This window comes from Daldinia caldariorum, assembly GCF_022478825.1.
Source record: "Daldinia caldariorum strain CBS 122874 unplaced genomic scaffold F4812scaffold_10, whole genome shotgun sequence".
NCBI lineage: Eukaryota > Fungi > Ascomycota > Sordariomycetes > Xylariales > Hypoxylaceae > Daldinia > Daldinia caldariorum.
The window spans coordinates 921,019-943,478 of record NW_025953046.1 but is presented as its reverse complement, the minus strand read 5'-3'; the positions used below and the strand labels follow the sequence as shown (position 1 = coordinate 943,478).

General features: G+C 46.9%; 2 protein-coding genes across 2 annotated transcripts; both read left to right on the top strand.

The window, feature by feature from the left end:
• Positions 1-9,820: 9,820 nt before the first annotated feature.
• Positions 9,821-12,926, top strand: F4812DRAFT_55627 (uncharacterized protein). The gene is made up of 2 exons (XM_047939195.1): positions 9,821-10,023; positions 10,075-12,926. Exons 1-2 carry the CDS (start codon positions 9,991-9,993, stop codon positions 12,595-12,597), a joined length of 2,556 nt encoding a protein of 851 aa, XP_047789556.1. The 5' UTR covers positions 9,821-9,990; the 3' UTR covers positions 12,598-12,926.
• Positions 12,927-18,024: 5,098 nt separating this feature from the next.
• F4812DRAFT_460086 (bromodomain and PHD finger-containing protein) lies at positions 18,025-21,699 on the top strand (the record flags this gene model as incomplete). Its single annotated transcript, XM_047937648.1, has 3 exons — positions 18,025-19,470; positions 19,526-20,553; positions 20,622-21,699. 3 exons carry the CDS (start codon positions 18,025-18,027, stop codon positions 21,697-21,699), a joined length of 3,552 nt encoding a protein of 1,183 aa, XP_047789555.1.
• Positions 21,700-22,460: the final 761 nt, after the last annotated feature.

Sequence of the window (22,460 nt, the reverse complement as noted above, 5' to 3'; positions counted from 1 at the left end):
GCGCGGCTGTGCGTGCTAGTACCAGCCGGAGCGTGTTGTAAATGATGGGAGCCTCATCTCGGTTAGGTAGAAAGGGACTACCTAATGAATACGATGTCGGCATCGAGGTTTTAGTAAACATATACCTCTTCAGGTAACCCAGCTGCGTACATCTTCACCACTGTGTACATAGATATCAAAGGAGGTCGATCAAGCAAGCTGACTTCGTCTACCGAGACAAAAGAAGCCTGACACAGATCTGTATATACAGCCACAAGACGGCTCACCAACGTACAAAAATAAATAAATTATTTACGATCCCCCTCAAACCCACCGATCCTGCTTCCACGTAGGCAATCGCTACGTGAAAGCGAGCGAGCCTCTTTTGTCTCAGAAAGGCATGTCAAACCCGGAGAAATTTCCTCGATAGACAGTGTCTCAAGACCCGAGGGGGTCGGCCCTAACGCTACGAGGGAGACACGCCACTCCCGAGACATTGTTTCAAACTCGTAGAGCTGGGCGTTTGTCCAGAAGGGGAGAAAAAAGAAACAGAAAAAGAAAAGAAAAGAAAAAAAACTGTTGGCTTATGCGTTAGAGCACGCCACACGAGGATATAAGCCGTCTTTGCCAACGGTTTTTGCCTGGTTGCCCCGCTGGGCAAGCTGCGTGTTCGGAGGCTGGAAGTTCTCGGTACGATACTTGGAGAGTGAGTGTATGGCCGAGTATGAGCCAGAATAACAACTGAAAACTATCTAAAGTACCTTAGGTAGGTAGGTAGTTTAAAGATTCCACTAGTATGGGAGAATTAGATACGGTTCAGGTGCGTTACAGGAATATTCTAAGGTTCATTAATGAACGCTCAACGAGAAGAGTTTATTATTACGTACCAGTCCCGTCACCAGAATCTGCTTCGATATTTAATAAGTTTGACATGAAGTCCTTATTCATTTACACAATCGATAGGATCACCAGCTAGATACCTACCGAGGTACTTTATAGCTAGAACACATGCCCCTGAAGCTTCACCTACACAGGCAATGAGCCCACCGTATGCAGGTACTGGAGAAAAGGGAAAACAGGACTATCAGCACCCTTTGAGTCCCCCAATGGAAGAGATCTGGCGATGATTTACAGCATCAGCACTATCCAAACTGATATTTCGATAGCAACTGATCAGATTAGATAGTAACAAAATCCCCGCGAGCGGAAAAAACACGCCGAGATGGACCTGAGTAAGCTTCCCGGGTTGAAACTTTGCTGATAGATGGAATAATATTAGGCCAAGCTTGGTTTCTATATAAATAATTTATCGATCATGTAATATCATCTAAAAATCGTGATTGCGAGCAGTCTGCTTCGAGGGTATCAACGGCTTAGGGAGACCGAACGGAGAGTAGGTTAAAGAGTAGGCCGCAACAGCAGATTTACTACCTCTGGCCAAGCATAGCACAGCCTCGGCCGGAGCTGGATCCGTACTAGATCACCATTCTGGCCCGACGGGTAACCGAACTGTTGCACGCACGGCCGTTTCCGTTAGCTAGTTCGGGGTGTGGCGGACGCATCCCGTCCTGGAACCGCTTCACGGCAGCTTGGCATATGTGCCCAGCCCGCCCGCCGTAGTACAAGGGGGGAATGATCGCCCAGCTGACTCGTCGCCCGGCAGTAACGGCAAACAGGGTCCGTCGTTATCAGATAACGGTCGTGTTTCGCCAGTCGTACAAAGCACGCACATATCTGCGTGGCCTCATGCGCAACCGCTATCACGGAAAAGTCGAAACTCCACTTGGGCGGCTACTCCAACTCCAGTAAACACCAGCTACCCGACAATTGGGATCCTGATGTCGAGCTGAAAGCAACCTTGAACAGCACGTGTATACACCATTGACACAGAGTATAGGTACCAGGGGGCTCTTGTCGCTTGAGAACTGCTGGTACTTGAAGTGGGACACCATGTCCACGACATTTGCCATTTGGACGTTTCTGTATATACCTAGGGCATAAACGCTTGTAATACCTAAAATGTCGACGATTTCTTCAATACGGATTAGTCTAGTCAAATTTGTACCACTTGGATCCCAAAGCGTTCTTCGACAAGGCGATCGCCGATGGCTTCCATGATACTTGTTCAACCATAATTGCACCGAGATCAGGCGCAAGAATCGTGCGCTTATCCCTGCAGACAGCTATACGAGCGTCACCAAGAGCCGAGATTCCCATATGAAATTCGTCGAGTTGTCTTGGTGAATTGACAAGTCATACTTCGCCGTTGGCCGGTCCTATCATAATGGTCTTGTTCCTTAGCGGGCGGCAACTTACAGCGAAAAAAGATGCTCATGCGAAGAGTTTAAGGGGTCGTAGTACAGGAACCTTGCGCGGCCGCTTGCTGACAGCGGCTTCGTGCGAATTGCCCAACAGTCCGACAAGGGCCGTTGACACGCCACGCTTCGGTCCGCAGCAATTAACTTGTGTCAGATCTAAATGTTTCAAGCATTGTCTTCGGAGTAATAGGAAAGCCACTTAACTTGACAAGACACTTAATCGGCTCCGGTACCTTAGGTGTCTAACCTAATGTAAGACTCGATGTTGCGTACTTTAACTTACTTGATATCTTAACTTGGGTCTAGCTGGACCATACATACCACATGAAGGCTTATCTCAGGACCCAAGGGAATGGCGCGAACTAGAGAAAAAGAAAAAAAAAGACATGATAAGAGAGACAATCAACCGCGAAGAAATTGCCTCGAATCTTTAGCGTCTACCAAAACCGTTGAAAATTGTCGTACTTGGTGGCAATCATCATGTTGTATAACGGATAACAGACCACGGAGTTGTATGTTTCCATAACACCACATATCTTCTGTATCACGGTTGGTTTTGAAGATGAAGTTTTAGTCGAGGCTGCGCGTACAAACCCATGACCGCGGTCAGCCGTGCATGCAGTGTCGGTTGATGAGTGGTCAAACGATTCCCCACGCGATCGACTTTGAGATCCGAGTTCGAACCCCCCCCCCCCTTGTCGCCCCTCACTTGCTGTGACTTTTGCGGCTTGCCTCATTAGCCGATATGTATGAAGGGATTGGAGCGAATAATCGCCTATCGCTATGACAGGGATACGGGAAGGCATGGTGATATTCTACGAAGCGACCCTTCTCTGCAATGCGACGCGCAGCTTACCAACCATCAATGTGTAGGTAATTTAAAGCATTAACGACATCTCCTCTCACCGCAAGATATATATCTGCAGCGACACGGCAAAGGAGGGAATGGAGACGAAAGAGACGGAGGACACACAGGTGTGCATCAATATGTCTTGTCGATTTTGTGGCATATTGATCCCGTCGTGCTGCAGAAGGAGGGCGCCTAAGGGGTGGCTGAATGTAGTAAATGGCACGTACAGGACATGGATTATGCAAGGTTGTGAGCTGTGCAAAAAAGTTTTGTTCTCGACCGAGGGACGGCGAGGCGGTGAGCGTCGAATTGGCGTATGGTTGTGCGAAGCCAAAGAGATACGACAATCTTTTGGAATGTTCGAAGCGCCAGCCCGCGAGGCAAGGCAAGACAAGCCAATGCTAACCAGTTAAAAAACCCCCGGTTGAGTTAGTTGATTGGACATATTGGACATATCCACGGACAAATTCCTAATGGCAGATCATCCGTTTGGCCGTCATAGTCCCAATCTAGTATCGGGTATGGGTTGGGGGTTAGATGAATTGGATCGGTGTCTCTTGCTACTGATCAGATGATTCTTTTTTCTTTACTACATTGCCTTATTCCCTCTTTCTCGTACTACTATGTATTTGTGCTTCATAGGTAAGAGGTGGCAGAGTGGGCGCAAGGTGGGGGAGGGGAAGCCTTGGAATTGGAAAAGGTATTTTGCGTATGGAAGGGGAGGGGTATTTGAGAAAAGATCGACACTCTTTCCGGTGATCTCTAAGTTTTCTTAGATTTCTATTTTGGTGCTTGGCCAGTGCTTTCTTAGCGTGGTTTAATGGTTTGACGACGTAAGGGTGCAGGTCACTAGCGGGCCTCGATACCTTAAATGCCTTAAATGTCTTTAAGTGCCAGACTTGATCCCATGTTACCTGGTCCGTGCTTGTTTAACAGAAAACAATTGTTGCACAACCGCCGATAGCGCCTAGATAATAGATAATAGATAAGAAATTCGCAATTCTCCAATTCCCCAATTCCCAAAATCTTAAACCGTAAAGAAACTCGAATCCATTTCTCAATGCATGATGATAGACATCATCGATCGAATATGTCTCCCCATTACCATACGGCCCTGCATTAATTGTCCCTACCTAACCTATTACAGACAGCTATCCCGAATGCTCATTTCTAGAACATGGAACCTGTGACTACCTCGTTGCTTTCAATGCTACTGTCGGCTCTTAAGACGTCATGCTTCGTTGTGATAGCTCGCTTGCAGCTAATGAAGATGCTACGGCCACACGCTTGATGCCATGCAATTAGGCCGCATTATGTCGGCACAAACCTAATGAGGTTGCTTCTGAAGCTGTCTAGACTCATCCTCCCCCCTTTCTGCTACATATCACTATCAATAGTCAGAGAGAAAAAAAATCATCTTTATATGCGGAGGATAATCTTCGAAACTTGCAGGCGCAGTTATAATAAGGATGGGTAACACGACAGTCTGGGTTAAGAATTGTTACCATCTTGGGCGTTCCGGAACGGAGAGGTCTTGCTAGGGAACCGTGCTGGCCAATAGTAAATCATCGTCGTCTAGTCTTGGCCGGCACCATCTTGCAAGCCACATTGATCTTTAAGGTCGCCGTATCTTGTCTGTGATAGGTAGAGAGATCGGGGTCGGCCACCGCTTTCTCGCACTTTCTTTTCGTCCATTTCAAATTCGACGTCCCAGCGTTCCTGCAGCGCACCCAATCCAGTGAAAGCAGACAGGATAGAGACAACCTGGCCTTTTTTTTGAAGCTTTACTATTCCTGTCAAACTAGCGGAGTTTATAGGAACAAAACGTGACTGATTCTCGTGATGACGAAAGTCGTAGAAATGTGAGGCTGCAGGTTTGAAAGCGTGAGCTAGTCAGTCATGCCGAAACTATTATTCACTTGCAAGTTTTATAGTAGCGTTGTTTTAAGAGTATGGAAATAGTCAGCAATTATATCATCTCAACACGCTAGATACGGCGCCGACACCACGGTTCAGGGCGGTGTGAGACTACTAAGAAGGATACTAAGAAGAGGAGATAAACTTTGTAGTCAATCTCGAGAGGAGAAAAAATTATGGGCAAGCGATGTTGCGAAGCGGTGTGACAAGTGCTAGTTATTGTACGATCGTCGTTAACTTTTTTGACTGAATATTGCCGAACTTGAAGGGTACTTATCATAGTATGTTAGACGGATAGGCACCGAAACATGTGGGAGGCGTGGAAGTACAGTACATCATGTCGAGTCTGGTAGCGCATACCAACATGGATAGTATAGTAAAGTAGTGCCGATCACAGGGTTCTATATAGTTTAGAGTCTTTAAGGTCTTAATGGGGAATATAGATGCACATCATATTCGATGCCGAGCGTAAGTCCCATAAGTTCCATCAGTAGACTTTCATGACATGTTCCATAATGACTTAGTCAATCTACCTATGTCACACTGCTAACGGCGGAGCGGCACGTCAGGTCATTAGCAAACATGCTGTGGTATACTTTGGGGGTTCAGGTGTTGGGTCAGGTTGGACATCATTGCCACGAGGGAATAGTTTGATAGACGTTCTAGTATCCATCTTTCGTATAGGCGATCTCGTTTCTCCTCCAGGTTTACCCCTCTCGTCAACTTCACCCTAGCCATATCCCTACATCAGTGCTAGCCTTCAACCAGCTATGCTAGAAACAGTGTGTACGTAGCACGCCATAATTGAGCCCTGGTGTTATCTGAAACATATGCAAGAAAATAGCCACACGTTTGTGGTGATCATATTCGCACATAGCATAGACAGCAAAAGAAAGATTGAGCTGGCGGGTCATAACCACGTCGTGGGGTCGTTTCGAAAGCAATGTGACATTATACCTACCGGATAAACCTATAAGCAGCTCACGATGTTAACTGACCGACTCGGATCTATATCGTCGCAGTTATTATTGTGTGCTGTCTATGACATAATTCCTCTCCACGTTCGGGTAGAACTAGAAGTTGCCAGGAGGGGTCCTTGGGACCTAGATACCTACCTAGCCTTGCCGTATTTAACGTATGATGGATACCATAAAAGCCAACATCCACTAGTATTGGGCGTAGAAAAATGTAAGGCTTAGTTAACAACCAATCAGTGGTAGGGCGTACCGTAATGGAAATCTGTAGGCGAAAGAGGTCGCCTTAATCTGCCAAAGGAAACGAAACCTTCCGAAAGATTAGGACTAACTAGAAGATGAATAAGTGAGTAAGCGGGCGAGCAACTGAATGGATACAATATATGGAGCAACAGCTAAGATCAGCACATTACTAGCTAAGAGATGAGTTGATCAGAACCAAACTGCGAACAAGTCGTCTCAACCCTACCTAGGTACTTAGCAAGATCATGAAATGAAAAAGATCCGGCGTTTGAATTGTCATAATAGCTTGTACCGTAAAATGGCTATATAAATGACCGGACTGAGGCTATTCAGACCCGTTCGTTTTGATAGATCATGGGATTGAAGTTAGTGGGCTTTGGATCATACGAGATGGGTAGGTGAGATAGGATAAGGTAGGTTAGTAGGTTACCTGATAAGTTTATTCGGGGTAAAAGTGCACAGACGATGGCCTCAGCGCCCTTTGTACAGTACCATGAATAATAGCGTGAAGAGAGGGACAAGGGTGGGACAAATTATGACGATCAGAGATAGGAAAGGATGCGAGATGAAGGAATAGACCGGGGGGACCCATGAAAGGACCCTGATAGACCTCAAAGTGGGCAAAATTCAATTGGGATTTTAGTGTATTTGGTGCATTAGGTAAGCTATTAAACTTGTCTAAGCTCGCCTACCTAATAAAATGATCCTGGGAGATGGCGCTATGGCGCTTGGGGGGGGGGGCTGGCAGCGCGGCGCTTTTAAAACTGACTATCAACTTAGGTACCTACGAAGGATAGCCCTGATAATATAGCATAGTGTAATATCCGGCGTACGAGAAGGTGACCCATTAGAGAAACTTGTAAACACAATGCAGGTAAACAATAGCTGAGAAATAAGGAAAAATTATATCCTTGATATAATAGGTTCAACGCATATGCGTGGCGTTATATGGAAATTATGTAAAATTCAAAGTACATGGTAAGATATAAGAAAAAAAAAAGAAAGAAAGGGGGTGAGCGGCTGTGCGACGTAATAAGGGAGTATATGTGAGACCCTTTTTTTAGCCATTATATGCAGTGTGTTCCGCGCATAGGAGCCAAGTTGAAACATGAAGAGATATCTGGAATGTCGACAGCAGAAACTGTCCGATAAAAAAGCACAGACTTACGATCAAATCTTGCATTAGACGTTTAACCTTCAAGCTTAATGGTAGGCTCGGGTAGCTACATGAGCTCGAATGTTATATTCCTGCATTGTGGATGCATCATCAGGTGTTTTTTTTTTTCGAGGGGAAAATGTGATGTGTATTTCAAGTTGTAAGTTACGGGTTGTAAGTTGATGCCGTTGAGGGGGGTTATAAATCCATATTAAAAGTCCCCCGTTGATATTGACATGGGTCGTGATCATACCTACCCAGTCCATAGTAATTAGCATCCGCATCCTGGACTAGAGTCTCGAGCATGTTCTTTGCATGGGGGGCACATCCTGGTTGGTTCGTTGCTACGCTTTGGCCTTTGGTTGCTAGGCAAGCCAGGCAAGTAGAAAAAAAAAATTCCTGGGCACCGAAAAAAAAGTTTAGACAAATTCTTCTGCAAGTTTCTCCCAATCTCGTTTCGACCGTGATATCGTGGTTTTAAATTATTTGACATAAATTGTCCGACCCAATACCATTTGCTCGGATCAAATGCGAGTCTCTTCCCAAAGTTAGAGCTCCTTGAGAAATGATTGATTGATGTTAGGTACTATGTTATGTAGGAGCAAAATAGACCATGCATGATTTGTCTCGCCGCGCTGATCGATATCCCAGCTAGGACAGCTTTGTAAACGGACATTCCCTAGGTGGTTAGACTGCGACACCTAAGGGGAGATGAAGATACATTGGCACTTTATTATGTTCCCGAGCTAAACTTGGATAATTAGGAGAAAAGGAATAAGAACAAAATAAAAACCAAAGGGATAATTCCCTCTAAGCTTTGTTTTGTTATGGTGCAGGCTGGTTGGTATAAGCTGGTATGTCCGTATGTACGGAAACTTCACATATCATCTTTTATAAACCTGATGCAGAATTGTGCCCGTAAAAGTGATGCAGCTGTCAAACAGGCAAGACGAAAACCTCGTTATTGGTTGCAGTTAATGGCTGATCAGATCAAGTGTGACCTATCGAATGGTCAAATGGGTATGGGTCCTTCTAACGAGCCCATGCCCATCTGACGCTCCAGCGCCAAATTTGCCTGAGCCTTGCCCACCAGGACAAGTTACGGAACTTTGGTTCTAAAAGCTTGTAGGCAGCTCTGAGGGGACGATGGCGGGGTGTTAGGCCCAGCAGACCGGTGTAATGTTGCTCAAGGCCCTCAAAAAGGCCGCTGTAAGTCAGTGTTAGGCCACTACCAGATTTTAGGAAACAAGCACTAAAGATCCCTAAAAATCCCACGGTGGGTGCAAAGTGGTGCAAGTCGCGTACCGGTACGAGGCACGTAATTTTGCCCCAATTCGCTTGTCCAGGTGGACACCGATTTATCCACAACTGACACTAGACCCAGAACACCCCAGCAGTCGCTACCCACCACACCAATTTTATGTGGGCTTGGCATTTTGCATGTGGGTTTTGTGGGTTTTGTGGGCTCTAGTGAACTGCTAGTACTTGTCCAGGGTGCTGCCCAGCAGCCCAGGTGCTAGTGAATGCTGTAACCCAGGAAGTCGGCCAGTCCATTGACCAATTTTATTATTTTGTTATATCTCTTTCCACCTCCCCAACCGCCGCGCAACCTCCTCCCCGTCCTCTTAGCACTACCTTCGACACCGTTCGACACCCTTTTCGTCTTAGGGTGCAGTGCTGAAAAAAGTTGAGGGTAGGAGATATCACGTCGTTGCTTTCAACATTTGCATTCGACATTTGCATAATCCTACTCTCTTTTTTTTACCTTTTTCCTCTTTTATCTAAACCGACTTGCTCTCTCTCTGGGCTTAGATCCTCCTCCCTATTTTATAATAATAGTTGCTCGTGGCACACATTCCTGAAACGAACCTCATATTGTCTCCAGGGGCAACTTTTCTTATACAGCCAAGAGGTATGTCTATCGTCACCCATAAACACTCTCACGTCTATTCCTCAGATCCAGATTTCTCCCCAAATCCTAGAATCAACCCGTCAAGACTTTACTTCTTTGTGTGCTTGCCTGGGTTGTGACGCACCTCTCTTTCTGGTCCGAGTCATCTAGTTTTTTTCTTGATCTCTGATATCTATTTTCCTGTGTTGTGTTATGATTCGTGAACAAATGCGCGACTCTTCGCCTCTTTGCATTATGGAAACGACTTGGTTGTTATCTCCTCTTCTCCACGTGGGTGTTTAGATCCAAGACAACGAGTCGACGATTTCGACTTTCCTCGAGTCATGGGCACTACTAGTCCCTTTACATCACCTGTTTCATGGCCGGCTAGTCACTTGTTTTGCAAGCAATGTAGATAATGTGTTTCAACGTCGGTGGTTTAAATCAAGATTCAGTTACCAACACTAACACTCCGCTTTCTACAGTTCAGGAATACCCTGGGATCAAGCAGGCACCAGACAAAGTCTCTCCCAATTAGTGGAACTGGGGTGCCTATAATTATCCGGGGAGCTCGAGCAGTTTTCCGAGATATACAGGAGGCCAAACAATACCGCACCCTTTTTCGTTAACCATTCCCCATGCCTTTAAGACGATAAGCAAATATGGATTCAGAAGACGGGGAGCTGTATATCAAGGTATGATAGCTTATTACGTTTATATATCAGACCGGAACTAACTTTTAGAAGCGCTTGGCCGCTTATGTGCGCACACACGAGAAGGGTCTAGCCAACGCCCTGCAATTTCGAAGGCAACCTGCCCGGCATGGCACCAGTCAAAGTGTCTCCTCTATTCAGACCCCGAAGTCGCCGGCTTTGCCCGAACGTCCCTCAACATCCGCCTCACCATCGAGCCCCCTTGCAACGGCATTGTCATTCGGCTCGTTGAGTTTAACATCTAATAATGTCAAATCGACAAGACTGAGCCTTACACCCCATCACCTGTTCTACTTACTATCTCGCTACGAAGAGCTAGGAATAAATGTTGGACCCATGAAAGTGCGTCTGGAAAATTTGCATGACACCTCGGCCTCTGCCAACTACGTATCCTTCTTGAGCTCCTCCCAACGTACCAAGAGCCGCGGTTCCGATGTGGTATCAATCCGCTCAGTATCGAGCATTCGAAGCGTCATGACCGGGATGTCATCCATATGGAATAGTATTGGGATTGGGTCAAGTATATCGGCTGCTCGAATGGAAAGGCAGAAAGCTGCCTTACAAGCAGATATGAAATATCTCTACTCGGCATTTACCAAGATACCATGTCTTCGACTGGCACCCGACTGGCAAACGAAGTTGATCAAAGGATACGAGGAGTTCCCCTTCGACTCGGCAGTCCCGCTCTACGTATTCAAGAATCTGCAATCACTGGAAGTTAATGGCGTAGATTATCGACAATTCTTCGGCTGGGACCGCATGGCAGACCAGATCCGATCTCTCACTCTCAGGCGTGCCAACATTGAGGATCCAGCTGACATACTCATTGACATTGTATTGGATGATATGGATAAGAGGCGACGTCGGTCCTCAAAAGCGCAATCATCCCCTACTGGTGCATATGCCCATGTTTCGAGCCCGAGGCGCAGTCCTACAATTTCATATTCAGATTCTCATAGGTCCACCATGGCACCAGAAATCCCAGAGCGTCGATATTCAGTAGCAGATATCCATGTGGGATCGGCAAGCACAGACTCAGCTGACAGTATATCACCTCACGACTCTCGCCGTCCTTCAGTCCCAAGAATTGAAACTGATGAGCCAAAATCCAATAAGTCGGCACGGCCAAGAAGTCATTCTCCTAATCGGCCTGCCACTTCTCGTCATCACACGACAAATCCAAGGGGCTCTCAAAAAGTCAGGCGGTCCGGGTCTGGCAGCTCACATTCAAGCCTATCCGATTCATGGCATAATCCGAGAAATAGTGCTTCTAACTTATTGGCCATGGGTATCCTCCCCGCCTCCAAGTGGCGACTCTTGAAGCATCTAAGTTTGGCAGACAACTCCCTCACAGCAATTCCGGCAAGCAGTCTTGCTCCATTGGCGAATACGCTGAACTCCTTGGACTTGTCAACAAATCTATTTACGCAGATCCCCGATAGCCTAGCAACTCTTTCCGGTCTACGTGCTCTAAACCTCTCGCACTGCATGATAGATTCTTTGCATTCTTTGCTCCGCAATCCCCTGCCAGCTATCAGTGCCTTGAACCTTCGTTCAAATCGCCTTCAGTCGATTGCAGGGATCGAGAAATTATACCCTTTGGAAAGATTAGACCTTAGAGACAATCGCTTGACTGACCCTGCGGAATTGGCTCGTTTAACTGGAATGCCCGACATTCGCGAAATCTACGTTGAGGGCAATCCTTTCGTACGCACCCATCGCGACTACCGGGTCACAATTTTCAACCTTTTCCGCAACACTCCAGGATTTACAGAGGATATAGTCATCGACGGTTCAGGCCCAAGTCTTTCGGAGAGGAGGTATCTCGTGGAACGCGCTGCTGTACCTGCTGCCGTCCCTGTAGTGAAGCCCCCTGTCCCGGAAATACCTACTGTGGACGTGAGCAAGCCAGCTATTATCCACGAAGCACCGAAAGAGCCCAATGTCTTGCGAAAGGAACGACCCCCCCGTCCTAGCCCCAAAGCTGTAGCTAGTGAAGTCAACACGAGCTCTACCAGACGCCGGCGTACCCCAAAACGTAGGATTGTGGATCTCGCTACGAACGATCGTGTTGGTGATACCACGCAGCAGCGAACAAGCGTTGACGAACCCATTCCGACCCTTCATGATTCGCTCGGCACAACAATGGATTCTGAAAGTAATTACCGTGTCTCCCATCCTCCTGAGACACAAGACCTACAAGTAAAGGTTGACACGGAAACAAGACCACCTGTCACTAAGAACCTGCCAGAGGTACCACGCATTAATACTACCACCGTCTTCGAACGACCAGTATCATTCCTGAATAAAGATACTTCAGAATTATGGAAGGATGCTCAAGATTGGAATGCCAGTGGCGAAATCTACCGGCAAAAGATTGAGGCGTTGAGAGACAAGGTTGGCAACGGTTATCTGAGCGTCCTTAACGAGGAAAGCTGGGAACCGTCCCGACCAGCATTCGCAGCTGATGAATTTAGCTCCGCGTCAACAATACGACCTGGCTCTGCTCGTACCTCTAGCGCGCAAGCAATCACGACTGGCGGTAGTCTAGTCTGAACGGATTCTTCATCCTCATACTTACGTTTCACTCTTCCCTCCGCCTTGAATTGGCACTCTTTATAACATAACCACATACCCCATCACGTTGTCATGGTTTTCGATATACCATCACCCGATTGCATTGTGTTATTCTAGTTACGTCTAATGTTTTATGGGGCATAGCGTTCCGGCGTTCAATGGAAAGAGATCATAGTGTTTTGCATTTTTAGGTCTGCACTATCACTGCAGACCAGGTGTTGTCTGTTTTTGGTACGAATCGATAGGGGGGGATATGGTGAGCCACGTCTGACGAGTCTAGTTGGTACACAGGAAGAGGGTCGAAAGCTCACTTGCGGAGGGAGTTTCTCATATCGAGATTTTTAGACCAAAACCCCAGGTTGGAACGGGTCAGAGAGCATGCGGTTGTGTTATCGGTTGGTTCCCCGTTTATATCCCAGTTTGCGATAGGCGTTTGCGGTCGTACCAAGACCAAATCATAGGTGGTCCGTTTTTTTTGATGGTTTTACGCTTCCTGGCTCTTTTCTTCCCCTGGAATTTTGTGAGCATGAGAACTGCGTCTGCATTTGAAAATTAGGGGGGGAGGGGGGCGGTTCAGGGCTGCAACGGCGGTCATTGCTAGAAAGATGGAAAGCTTCCCTGGCGGAGGGGGTGGTTAATGGAAAATACATTTCCAGTTGCGTTCTTTAAAGAAATATTGGCGTGTCCCTTGTCCCGTGACTGTCGTGTACCTCTTCATCCAAGCGCCAATACATCGTCAGTTGATGGACCACGCATCGTATATGAAACGCGTGGTGCCTTGAGATTGGGGTTTTACGGCATGAGTGATGAGGCTTACCAAAAGAAAAAAAAAACTACGATAGTTCTATATAGGAAGTATGCAATGGTCGTGTCTTTATACGTTTAACGTTTAGAAGCGATTCCGGCCTGGTGTTTCAAGTTGATATGTACACTCGTTTGACTGAATTAGATTATCCCTTCAGCCGACGGTAAGGAGATCCAGCTAATACCCCTATCGCAACAGTGTATTGATATACCAATCTGGATACTCGAGTCATATGCTACCTCTTATTCGAACTGTAAGGTTGCCTTTCTTATATTATTAGATGATGAGCAAACTGTTGACGTAGGTAAGTTGGCTGGGAGGATAAGGGTCTATGAAGTATCGTAGATGGTAGTCTCGCTAGTGGCATAGAATGCAGTTTGTTCCACAAGTATATGATTTCGATTATTATATTGCCTTATCCCATTTTCTGTTTTCGCTGTGTTGAGAGCAGGGGCTTTCTTTTAGTTTTCATGATAATGATGATGTAGGAAAGGGTGAGATAAATCATGCAAGTGGATAGGCCAATATACCGACATCCTGGCAAGCGTAGATTCTCAGGCGGTAGGTGTAAGAGTAGCGCCTCTTTACATATACGGGTACCTATGAATAAGGGATTCGCATACCAGATAGAAGCAAGAGGTGCTGTTGAGAGATTCTTATTCTTTAGCGTACCCTAAGATAGTCGGATGCTTTGTATACAGCAGGTCAAGAGACAGTAGACACATGCGTCCTAGGTTAGGGAGGCGAAACTTGACTCGGTAGGTAGGTAGGTAGTTGAGATTCAAATGTTTCGTACTTATCGTATCATATTCGTCTTTAAAGGGTCTCCCAATTATGTAGTATTAATTCTTAAAGAAAATAACTAACAGGTTCTCGTACCACTGCTTTGCTTTGGGTGTGGAGTGTGGAAGGGCGGGTATCTTCCTGTCTGTCACTTCGAGAGCATTATACATACCTGCGTGCCTAGGGTGATCAGTAGCAATTTTTTATATCCACGATAATTCCATAGATTCCGAGAAGCAGGGTGAGTCTTTTATACGAAAAACATACCTTGCATTTCTAGACTCGCGGGGGCTGATAGCTGCAAGCAGCCTAGGAAGCGAACTAGACATCCGCCGAAGTCGTAGGTGACCACTTATCGCATCTATTCACTACCAATAACAAAATCATGTGGCAATCATCATAAAATTGGCTGGCTTCGTAGATCTATATCACGAATTGTTTCATGCAATAGCGAGAGGCTTAACTTTTGCAGTGTAGAGGGTCTCAGGAGGTGGCTATGGATGGTCACAACTCCAAAGAAGCATAGGAGGAACGATAAAAGGAGACAAATGACAACAGCAATGTGGCAATATCCCATCATTATGAAGAATTAAAGTCTTGATGGTCGGAGGTTTGTACTGTTAGGATTAGCTTAGTTGGTACCATCTTCTAGTGTACAAGGGAACTACCTAAATATATTTCTCCCTAAAGGATGAAGAGTTAAGTATATGAAGAAGTACTTATTCCAGCCCCTGCAATTATAATTAACAAGGCCTCAATGCGGCTTTCTTATGCTCTGAGAAGCCCGGCGGCTTCTTGATTATGAGATCTTGGATGAATTTTAGACCTTCCTCTTCTACACTTGAGCCCACGACCTACGAGACGAGAATATGATTCCGAATAGGTAGCTCCTTCAAGGAATTCCCGTATCAAACAGCATGGAGTACTTAGGTAAGGTACCTCCACATCATATCGGAAAAATGTAGATGTGATTAGACTATCGTAGAACTTATACTGTACCACACTGTGACAGAACAGAACCGGAAACTCCTAGAGTAAGTGCCTACCTAACCTACCTACCCAATTATTTATTTCTCTGAACGCATAGCTACCTAGGTACTTAGTACTTTGTTCTTCTTTGAAAAAAGCGGCAACGCGTACATAATGTAATATAAGCTGAAAGGCTACGTGAGTCTGGGTCATGGGCGGTGCTGAGAAGCTGATGATCGCTAATAACGTGCAACGATTGCTGGATCGTGAACTGGGATGCGATCCAAATAGCCTCAGTTAGACCTTCAATCGTGAGGATCCCATAACCTAGATACCTTCTTCTTTAGCGTGAGGCGTGAGGCGTGAGGCGTAGATTGTACTCAGAATGTGGGGACGGCGGGTATTGAGGGAGTACTACTATCCCAAGCCTGTGCGGTTCGCGAAGTGTTGATCGGGCATCTGCCGATATGATAAGCAGAAAGGCTTCCTCGTGGCCAAGTTCGTAATCTCCCTTAAGCATTGGTATTGATCAAGGCGTCGGCTATTAAGGAGGTGGGGGCCGCGCTTGATCACTTGTATTGTAGAGAGTCAACGAAAGGGGGTATCGGTGTAAAAGTTTATAGGGCACTTTGGATAGCTTTATCCACTGTGAAAATGTAATGACCTTTGTCAAGTGAAAGCTAGAAGGATTTGTATGATATCACGTCAGGCTAATGCTCACGCTTTGAAAGCCAACCTAGCATGTTTCTTTAAGGTCTAGCTATAATGCAATGGTTATCAACAATTTTCTAGGCCAGGTTCATGTCCCTTAAGGTGAAACCGCGAAAATGGGCATTGTCATGCATATTCCCAGGCCCAGTAGGAATATGCATAGTACCTGACATGATAGGTACCTAACATACCTTATAGTAGTTATTGAATGGGAGAAGGATAAACATTCCATGTAGAACTTGATTAGAACTTGATTCGGTGCAAGGATCGGCAATCGTTGGGGAGCTTTTGATTTTTTTTTCGACTCCACCCTCGGGATTATCGCAGGATCCCGTTGAGAAGATCATGGTGACAAATTCGCCCGTACAAGTCCCGCCTCACCATGGAATCATCAGAAAGTAATATTTCACTCCGAAGACCACGATGGTATATATTAAAATGGGATAAAAGGTATGTTGTATTTGCGAGCAACGGTATAGAATTATAACCTGTGGAAAGGGGCGCTTACTTACTGCGGATCCTGAGTCGCTTTGACGCAGCCAAGGTTTGCCCTCGCCAACGCAGAAAGAAGCCCCTTATTTCCAATATACTTGATGGCTGTAAGAGATATCGTTACTTGCTATTTAGTTCTTACCTTTTCTCATTTATTTATTGGCGCAAAATAAATATTCCCTCCAACTGCATGGCGTAAGTATTCGACAGTCTGCATGAGCGGTAAGCAGCTATGCGAGTAGCGTATCGGTGAATTACAATCGATACCTAAAGGAAGACAAGGCGTATCGCGGCCTTACGCAATAGGACCTCAAGTAGTATGCAGCGTGGGTCGTAAGCCTAGCACTACCGATACCTTCGAGGCCGACATATAGGCCAACCCATCCAACACACGTCAATGTGTCGATCGGAGCTTGAGGGAGCATAAGGGTGAGCCAGCATCATTTCCATAGGCTAATTGAAGAATTTAATAGTAGGTAACTCTCTAAGAGAATCATCACTGCCGAGATGATTAAAGCCAAGCTACCACAAGGATCGCGGGAAGTAGGTAGCGTGCAGACCCGGTATGACGGCATTTAGGTATGTACCTAACCTAAATGATGATCGGGTTTGATGGGTTTTGTGGGAGGAGAGTGGGAGAAGAGTGGAAGAAGGCCTAGATCGACAGGAACCAGTTTCGAGACAAGGGCGCTACGAAATTAGCACATGGTCATGACTGGCAACTGCAAGTTGGCGAGTCCGACTTCCCGGTAGGGCTGAATCTAGAAATGGAAGCTACCTCTCTCGAGTTTTTGGTCCAATATGTAAAGACCCCACCCCTTTTTAGATGTGTGTTTAAGTCTGATTGGTGCGCAGATTTTATTATAGATGGTTCCCGTCTTTAGGAAAGCGACGATACCGCAATCGCAATGCTCAAACTAGTAGTTTGTTGACATCGCGGCTACCTTAGCCTTTAGGTAGGTACTCACCTAAACACCCCCTTTTGCTAAACATTTATTATACGAATTGAGCGGATTATGAAAAGGGAAAAAAGGCATATTCAAGTACATGAATCACATCTTTGTTGACGCATTGGACTAATAAATTAGGCTCTCGTGATATTCGCTTTGTCAAACACAATTTGAAGCTAGGACCAAAATATCTACACATGACACCAAGGTTCGTTCGAAATAATGATGATATCAGTGGAGAAGATCTACAAAGCATAAGTGGCTGACCCATAGATTCGGGGAGTTGCAGACAGGCAGAATAAGAAATCGTCCGGGGGGTACCAGGGGGTGAAGAGGGGCTGCTTATCGCTTACGTAACTGTGGCGCGTTAAACTTTTCCCCTTAGGGGCTAGACCCAACACCTCCAGCCGACTTCAACAGCGCGTCCTGACTTACTTTTCGCTATTTCTCGACGACATCTCTTTAACCTCGACCTCTCTTTTTAACCTTTTTCGTCCAAATAATACCCTCACGATCCCTTCAACGACCACAGTGAAATACCGTACATATCCGAATGATCCTTCTCAAATGCCTGTTTGCCGACTTCGACCGCACCATAGCCCCCCTCGCCTCCTCTTTGCGACGCGCTGATTAGGGTACTATTATCATCACTAAATTCATACCAAGAAACGAAACGACATAGATCACTTAGAAACGATGGCACCTAGCCCGAGAACGCCACGGCAGTCTACTCTCTCGCGCCCGCGCGGTCGTCCTAAGGGCTCTGTCAACACAGTGCGACGCGTTAGGGACGGCAGCATTGTAGCTGCTACTGAACCCCCTTCAAAGCGTCGACGATATGCTGCTAGTGGTTCTGGTAGCGTCAGTAGATTTACGGACCATAATGGCAACGACCAGGTCGATACACCCGTTGCGACTACTAGTCGCTCGAGGGCACGGCACAGTACGCAAAACGGTGCGGCGTCCCCCGCTATCTACCCCAGACGTGAACGTAGCACCCGCACCCGCACCGCAACTCGAGTCGAAGTAGACGATGAAATGCAAATCAGTTCCGCCGCTGCTGTTGCCGCCGCTGTTGTGCAAAGTGAAGGCTACAAACCCAGAGAAGAACGCGGCTGGGAGGAATTTCACCCGAATCTCGATATAGATGCCACCTTTATGCTATTCCACGCCGAAGATGTCGACGGAACTGCGAAGCCATTCCCGGAAACGCCAGCGAAGGTTTCTGGCGCCGATCATCACGATGTAGGCAGCCCATCAAAAGAACCTAATGGAGCATCTACATCTCTCCTGAACACGCAGAATACCACGACAAATAATCCTACCCCTGCTGCTACACTTTTAGCAACACCCTCCAGAAGGCGTGGCGGTCGATTACCTCGCGGAGACTCACTTTATGCTACTCGTGGGGATCAGCAAGCGGCACCGAACACGCCGACGCCTCTGCCGATTCACGGTCAGAATACCAAGGAGAAGCTTGACCTGAAGCAACCTTCCTATCGTAAAACCGACCGCATATTGCTGTTTGAAAGCAAGAAATTTGGTCAAGCTCGATATGTCGACAAGGCCATGATGAATGTCGGATACCAAGAGAGCGATAACTTCATTCGCCCCGATAGAAAATTAATTAAAGCAAGCGATGCTAACATTGAGGACGAAGCTGAACAGGCTGCTGTTGTTAAGGGAGAGGGGGAATCGGCGCTTCAGTCAACTAATGTGCTTGGTCGCGTTGAATACGACATGGATGAACAGGACGATATGTGGCTGGAGTCGTACAACGCGCATAGAAAATCACAGGGCTGGAACCCGGTTACCCGTGAAGTCTTCGAAATCACCATCACCAAAATTGAAAAGGAGTGGCACGCTCTAGAGAAAAGAATACCGAAGCCCAATCCTAAGCCGCCGCAAACCCACAGGCCCCGTTCTAGCTCCGCTGCGGCCGTAAATGGCGAGCCGCAGGCCGGAGAAGAACAGGATAGTAAGTGCGCGATTTGCGACGACGGTGATTGCGAGAACACGAATGCAATTGTTTTTTGTGACGGTTGCGATCTTGCGGTCCACCAGGAGTGTTATGGTGTTCCATTTATTCCGGAGGGCCAATGGTTATGTCGCAAATGCCAGCTTATTGGCCGTGGGATCCCGGTCAGTTTTCCCTTAGTCCCGCTCTACTCCGAGCCCCAGTACTAACAGCATTCAGACCTGTATCTTCTGCCCCAACTCTGATGGTGCCTTCAAGCAGACAAATTCCTCTAAGTGGGCGCATCTGCTCTGCGCTATGTGGATTCCAGAAGTGACCTTGGGCAACCATACCTTCATGGAACCCGTCATGGATGTGGATAAGGTCCCGAAGAGCCGCTGGAAGCTGACCTGTTACATTTGCAACCAGCAAATGGGTGCCTGCATACAATGTGGGAACAAAGCATGTTACCAGGCCTTCCATGTGACCTGTGCCCGCCGCGCCCGATTATTCTTAAAGATGAAGAATAGTTCGGGGGCTTTAGATGTCCTTGATGGCAGTACGAATCTGAAGGCGCTTTGCGATAAGCACTGCCCTTCCGAGTACGCTAAAGAGAATGATGTAGTTCGCGCAACTAAGAGAGCCAAAAAATACTACAGGAAGACGATGAGTGACCGAATCTGGGCCAATAGCCAGGCTAAAGCCATGTCTATTGCAGCATCACACCGGAATGCAATCACCGAACATCCGCCCGACGAGTCGCAAATGACTGGGGCGAAGCTGTCCGCTGTTCTTGGAGATAAGAAGGGGCAGGCAGGAAAGCCGATATGGAAGCTTCCGTCTGGTGCTCCTGTGATACCACAGGCCGTATTTGAAATCGTCGAAGCATCGCTGCAGCGCTTCAATTTCCTCAAGCGTAAGGAGTTTGTAAGCGACGCATGCCGCTACTGGACATTAAAGCGCGAAGCCCGCCGTGGCGCTGCGCTTCTGAAGCGTTTGCAATTACAGATGGAAACTTTCTCTTCCATGGAGCTTACTCGGCGGAACTTTGCAGCTATGGGTCCTTCCGGGATAACTCGGTTGAACAGGAGAATAGAGTTTTCTGACACCCTTATTAAAGATCTGGAGCAGCTCAAGGCCCTGTCGGAGGTGGTCGTCCAAAGGGAACAGAGCAAGCTCGACGCTGCCGAAATGGAACAGGAATTTGTTGACACCTGTTACTTTCCCATCCACAAGATGCTTCCACCAATTGTAGAGAAAGCCATCACGTAAGTTGCGCTGTTTGAGTGAATCGCCATGGTATTCTCTAGTATACTGATATTTTAATTTTTATTAGGCTTGACAAAAACCTGTTTCACGATGGGCTTATCAAGTTGTCCAATAGGATCGATGATAGATTCTATACCACAACGCTGTCATTTACTCACGATCTCTGCGAGGTCATTAATATTGGTGTGAACACGGAGCCGAAGTTCGAGCCTGAGTCGCAGCATAAGGCTGGACCTGCCACCCCAGCAATGTCTAAATCTGACTTCTCTGATTACAGGGATAGGAAAAAGCTTGGTAAGAGAATCCTTAAGTCGGTACAACCACAGCTAGAAACAGCCCTGCGTCTCGAGTCAGAGGCAGCCCATAGGCCATTCGACAGTATGAGGCAAGAGCTAGAAGCTATGATAGAGGTGAGCCTCGAACTGCGGCAGCAGGCCATTGGACAAGGCAATGTGGAGTCTGAACGAAGTCAAGATGTTATCATGGTTGATTCGTCAGCTCCAGAGATTACTGTCGGCGGTCAAGAAAACGACTCTGCCGCTGGAGGACCTTCTGGCGACGTTCCTATGGCTGAAGCTGACGTCCAGGGTGAGGTCGTTGGTGGCAACGGTAATATTGAAGTTAATACATCTAGCTTCGATGCGAACGATGAAATGGAAGGTGTTCAATCGACTAGTAACGAGGTGTTAATGGTCGAGGCGAAGCAGGAAGCCATGCCGAACGATAGCCTGCAAGTGATAGATACACCGCCAGCAACCAACGGCTACGTAGGTACAGGGCCTTCACTGCAGCCTGCACCTCCAACTCCACCCCAGTCTAACGGTAGTTTGGGGCGCCAACCTACTGATCCGCTTACCGACGGCGGCGTTGTGTGGTACCTGCAGGACTTCGAGCCTGAAGGCGCATCTGCAATCCAAGAACAGTGGCAAGGCAGGGACGCCGCCCGTAGCCTTAGTGAGGAGCTTACCGAAATCGACGAGGATGAGCTCAAAGGGCTTGGGGTCGAAATCGACAGAGATGTTATCACGGCGTCGCCAGCCAACACCACCGAGACAGCGGAACCCGCTGCTGTTAGCGCCCCCAGCCCCACAAAGAAGAGTAATGCGAAGGCGAGGAAACGTAAGGCGCCCTACCGAAGACGTTAATAAGGGGTCTTTTAATACTGTATCATATTTGTGCTTTTAGTTCTATTACCCCCCCTTTCCATTTTTTCCTTCAATTCTTCCTAAACTGTACTTGCAGACTTACAGCACCCAGCTCGGGCTGGATCGCATTATTTGACATTTGTCATTCATCATCAGTTTGAGAACGCGCGCGATGAGGCACTTATACCTAGGGCAGGGGAACGAAATAATCCATAGGAGTTTAAGGAGAAGGAGGGCCTCTGGTACATACCTACATGCTTCAGTTTTTTTTTAGTCTTTCCCCCCCTCGGGAGGTTTCTCCTGATTTTTAATGTCCAAGAGGCGTTCGAGAAATGGAAATGGAATAGCCATCTTATGTTACGCGTGCGGAGGATTCTCTCTCCTTTATTTTTAATCGTCGAGGGTTTTAGTTAGTTTGAGGTCTTCGAGCCTGCAAGGGACTGGCTGATCGTCGGCGGGTCTACGATGGCGTCGCTGAGATTTTTTATGCAGATACCAGGCCACGGCTAAGATAAGACTGAGGTTTTGTCCCGTATATTCTTGCAATTCAGTGTTTATCATGTTACTTCCGGCTCTAAGATAATGTTGACGAAAGTGATTAGCTAGGTTCCTTGGGTGCGTATCTAAGGTAGTATTTATCTAGGTAGATGATGATAAGGGGGGATATTACATGCTTGGAAGTTATTAATGTTAGCTAGCTCTATGCAATTTCTAAGCTATCTACGTGTTAGCTCAATTTATAGATAAATATCTCCAAGAGT